This window comes from Coturnix japonica, unplaced genomic scaffold (genome assembly GCF_001577835.2).
Source record: "Coturnix japonica isolate 7356 unplaced genomic scaffold, Coturnix japonica 2.1 chrUnrandom794, whole genome shotgun sequence".
Classification (NCBI taxonomy): domain Eukaryota; kingdom Metazoa; phylum Chordata; class Aves; order Galliformes; family Phasianidae; genus Coturnix; species Coturnix japonica.
The window spans coordinates 16,535-20,696 of record NW_015440153.1 but is presented as its reverse complement, the minus strand read 5'-3'; the positions used below and the strand labels follow the sequence as shown (position 1 = coordinate 20,696).

At 48.8% G+C, this 4,162-nt stretch overlaps 1 protein-coding gene across 1 annotated transcript in view; it reads left to right on the top strand.

Annotated features, from left to right (window-relative positions):
- Positions 1–1,029, top strand: part of LOC107307704 (hepatic lectin) — a 3,444-nt gene extending 2,415 nt beyond the window's left edge. Inside the window, exon 3 of the mRNA XM_015851221.1 lies at positions 732–1,029. Within this exon, the coding sequence (XP_015706707.1) occupies positions 732–867 (136 nt within the window). The 3' untranslated portion in view covers positions 868–1,029. The remainder of the gene's footprint in view (positions 1–731) is intronic.
- The last annotated feature ends 3,133 nt before the right edge of the window (positions 1,030–4,162 follow it).

The following is a 4,162-nucleotide window of genomic DNA, read 5'->3' as shown; positions in this document are numbered from 1 at the left end:
TATAGAGCCATATAGGGCCAGATGAGGCCATATAGGGCCAGATGAGGCCATACTGTGGCCATATTGAGGTGTATAGGGCCATATAGGGCCAGATGTGGCCATATAGGGCCATACGAGGCCATCTTGAGGCCATATTGAGGTGTATGGGGCCATATGAGGCCAGATGAGGCCATACTGAGCCCTATGGGGCCATATAGGGCCAGATGAGGCCATACTGAGGTGTATAAGGCCATATAGGGTCATATGAGGCCATACTGAGGCATATAGGGCCATAGAGGGTTAGGGTGGGGGAACCATGGGAGGCTGTTCAATGGGAACATATAGGGCCATACGAGGCCATCTTGAGGTGTATAGGGCCATATGAGGCCATATAGGGCCATACGAGGCCATCTTGAGGCCATATTCAGATGTATAGGGCTATATAGGGCCAGATGAGGCCATATAGGGCCAAACGAGACCATCTTGAGGCCATATTCAGGTGTACAAAGCCATATAGGGCCGTATGAGGCCATCTTGAGCCATATAGGGCCATAGAGGGTTAGGTTGGGGAACCATCTGAGGCTGTTTTATGGGGCCATATAGGGCCAGATGAGGCCATATTGAGCATCCATTGGCCATATCAATCCATGGGGCCATATGAGACCATACAAAACCCCATTTCCCCATTCTTTCAGCCCAAATCAGTCCACGGGGCCCTATGGGACCCTACAAAACCCCATTTCCTTACCCAGATTCTGGAAGGAGGGCGAACCCAACAACAGGGGCTTCAACGAAGACTGTGCCCACGTCTGGACCTCGGGGCAATGGAACGACGTCTATTGCACCTACGAGTGCTATTACGTCTGTGAGAAACCCCTCCCCAAATAAGGACCCCCCCCACACCCCCAAAAACTCCTTTTTTAGCCTTAATTTAATACTCTCTGACCCCATTGGCCTGTGGGTTCCCAGGTTGGGGGTCCGGGCCGGGCAGGCTTGGAGTTGAGCTGCTCAAAGGGGAGAGGGTGAATAAAGGAGGGCTGTTGTTGCAGGGGTGAGCTCGTGTGGTTCTTCCCTTCTTCACTTCTTCCCTTCTTCATTTCCTCCCTTCTTCATTTCTTCCCTTCTTCCTTTCTTCATTTCCTTCCTTCTTCCCTTCCTCATTTCCTTCTTCCCTTCCTTATTTCCTCCTTTCTTCATTTCCTCCCTTCTTTTCTCATTTCCTCCCTTCACTTCCTCCCTTCCCCATTTCCTCCCTTCTTTATTTCCTTCCTTCTTCATTTCCTCCCTTCCTCATTTCCTCCCTTCTTCCCTTCCTTCCTTCTTCACTTCCTTCCTCCCTTCTTCTTTCCTTTCTCAGTTTCCTCCTGTTCTTCAGTTCTCCCGTTTCGTTCGCTTGGCTTCCCTCTTCTTCACCTCGTCCCTTTCGTTTTCCCCTCATTTCCTCCCTTCTGTCATTTGTCTTCCCGTTCACTTTTCCTCCCGCCTTTTGCTTCCATTGTCCTCCATTCTTTCATTCCTCCTTCTAGTATTGATCTTCTCGCTTGTCGCTCCTTCTGTTCATTTCCTTCCTTGTTCCTCGATTTCACTTCTTCCCTTCCTTAGTCCTCCTTCTTCACTGTGTCGCTCCCTCTTGTCGTCATCGTCTTCATCTCTCATTCGTCCTTGCGCCGTACGATTCCTCCCTTCTTGTATTCGCTTCTCTTCTTCAATTTCCTCCTTAGCTCATTCTCCTACCCTTTCTTCATATCTTCCCTTCTTCCCCATGTCCTGTCCTGCGCCTCTCCATTTGCCTTCCTTCTCTACCTGCCTCCTTTTTAATTTTCCTTCGATCTTCGAAACGTTCTTTCTTTCATTTCCTCCTTTCTTCATTCCTTTCTTCGTTTCCTTCCTTCCTCCCTTCCTCCTTTCTTCACCTCCTCCCTTCTTTTCTCACTTTCTACCTTCTTTCACATTCTTCCCGTTGCCTCAGTTTCTCCCTTCTTCATTTCCTCCCTTTCTTCGTCTTTCTCCGTCCTACATTCCTCCCTCATCTTGCCTCGCTCTTGGTCCTCTCGCTTCCTTTCCCTTCTGTCACTTGTTCCTCACAAACCTCCCTTCCTTCCTCTCACTTCACTTCCTTCCGCTTCCTCGTTTCCTCCCTTCTTTTTTGCTTTTGGTCCTTCCGTTCTTCACCTTCCCGTCCTTTCGCCCTCCTTCCTCTCTATTCCTCATTTTCCTCTCCTTCTCCTTCAGTTCCGCCCTTCTTGCACTTCTTCCTCTCTCATTTCTCCTTCCTTGCTTCATTTCCTTCCTTCTCTAGTTTCTCCTTTCCTCCCTTCTTCATCTTCTCTCGCGTTCCTCATTTGTCCTTCTTCCTTCCTTCTTTTCCTCCTTTCTAACTCACTTCCTCCTTCTTTTCTCATTCCTCCCTTCACGTCCTCCTCCCCATTTCCGTGCCCTTTCTATATTTCCTTCCTACCTTCTTTCCTTTCCTCCTTCCTCGCTCATGTCATCCCCTATCTTCCCTTCCTTCCTTCTTCATCTCCTTCCTCCCTTCTTCCTCCTTCTTCCATGTTCTTCTTCCTCTTTCCTCTTTTATTTTCCTTCCTTCTTAATCCTCCTTTCATTTCCCTCCCTTCTTCATTTCTTCCCTTCTTCACTTTCTTCTTCCCTTCCTCATTTCCCTTTCTCATTCCTCCCTTCGTTTCCTTCTCCTTCCTCCTTTCTTCACCTCTCCCTTCTTTCTTATTTCTCCCCTTCACTTCTTCCCTTCCTCATCTTCTCTCTCTCTTCCATTTCCTGCCTTCTTCGTTTCCTCCTTCTTCGTTTCCTCCTCACATCACGTTCGCCTCCCTTCTTCCCTTCCTTTCATTCTTCACATTCCGCCTCCTTCCTCATCCTCCTTTTCCTTCATTTCTCACCTTCAGTTTCCTCACTTTCTTCTTTCCTCCTTATTTCATCCTCCTTCTAATCGTTCCTTCAATTTCTCACACTTCTTCATTTCTCCCTCTTCCTTTCTTCATGGTTCCTTCCTTCTTCCCCATTCGCTCATTTCCCTTCTTCCCTCACTTATTTCTTCCTTTCTTCATTTCCTCCTTCTTTTCTCACTTTCCCTCCCTTCACTCTCCTCCTTTCCCCATTTCCTCCCTCTTTAATTTCCTCTCTCCTTTCATTTCCTCCCTTCCTCATTTTCTCCCTTCTTCCCTTCCTTCCTTCTTCACTTCCTTCCTCCCTTCCTTCCTCCCTTCTCCATTTCCTTCCTTCCTCCTTCCTCCCTATTTCCTTCTTCTTCACTCTTCCTCTTATCACTTTCTTCCTATTCCTCCTTTCCTTCCTTCCTCTCCTTCCTTCCTTCCTTTCCCTTCCTCTCCTTCCTTCCTTCCTTCTTCCATCCTTCCTCCTTCCTTCCTTCCTTCACCTGTCCTTCCTTTTCCTTCTTACCTACCTTCCTCTCCTTCCTACCTTCCTTCTTCCTTCCTTTCTCGCCCTCCTGGTTGCATTTTCCTCCCCTCCTCTTTTCCTAGTCTCACCCGGCGCTTTCTCCCCCCTTCTCCCCCCCCTTCACCCCCTTCTCTTCCTCCTCCTCTCCCCTTCCTCTCCTCCCATTCCCCTCACCTCCCCTCCTTCCTTCCTTCCTTCCTTTTTTCCCTTTCCTTTCCCTTTTCCCTTTTCCCTTCTCTTCCTTCTTCCCTTCCTTTTCCTTCTTCCCTTCTCCCTCCTTATTTCCCCTCTTTCACTTCCTTTCTCCTTTTCCTTTTCCTCTTTCCTTTTCCTTTCCTTTTCCTTTTCCTTTTCCTTTCCTTTCCTTTTCCTTTTCCTTTCCTTTTCCCTTTCTCCCCCTTCCTTTTCCCCTCCCTTTCCTATCTTTTCCCCTTCCTCCCCCCCCATTTCCTTCCCCCCTTCATCTCTCCCCTTTCCTTCTCTTTATTTCCCCATCTTCCCCCCCTTTCATTTCCCCCTTTCCTTCCTCCTACTATTCCCCATTTCCACCTTTTCTCCCGCATCCCCCCCACATTTATAAATCCACCTCACAACCCCCTCTCCCACCCATATACCCCCCCATATAACCCCCCTCCAACCCCTATCGCGACCCCGACTATCGCGACAGAGCCCTTAAAGCACCAAACAACCCCCTTCAAAAGCCACCAACCCTCAGAACATCGGCGGACATATCGCTGACAGAAGGGGGGGGGGGGTTGGTTAA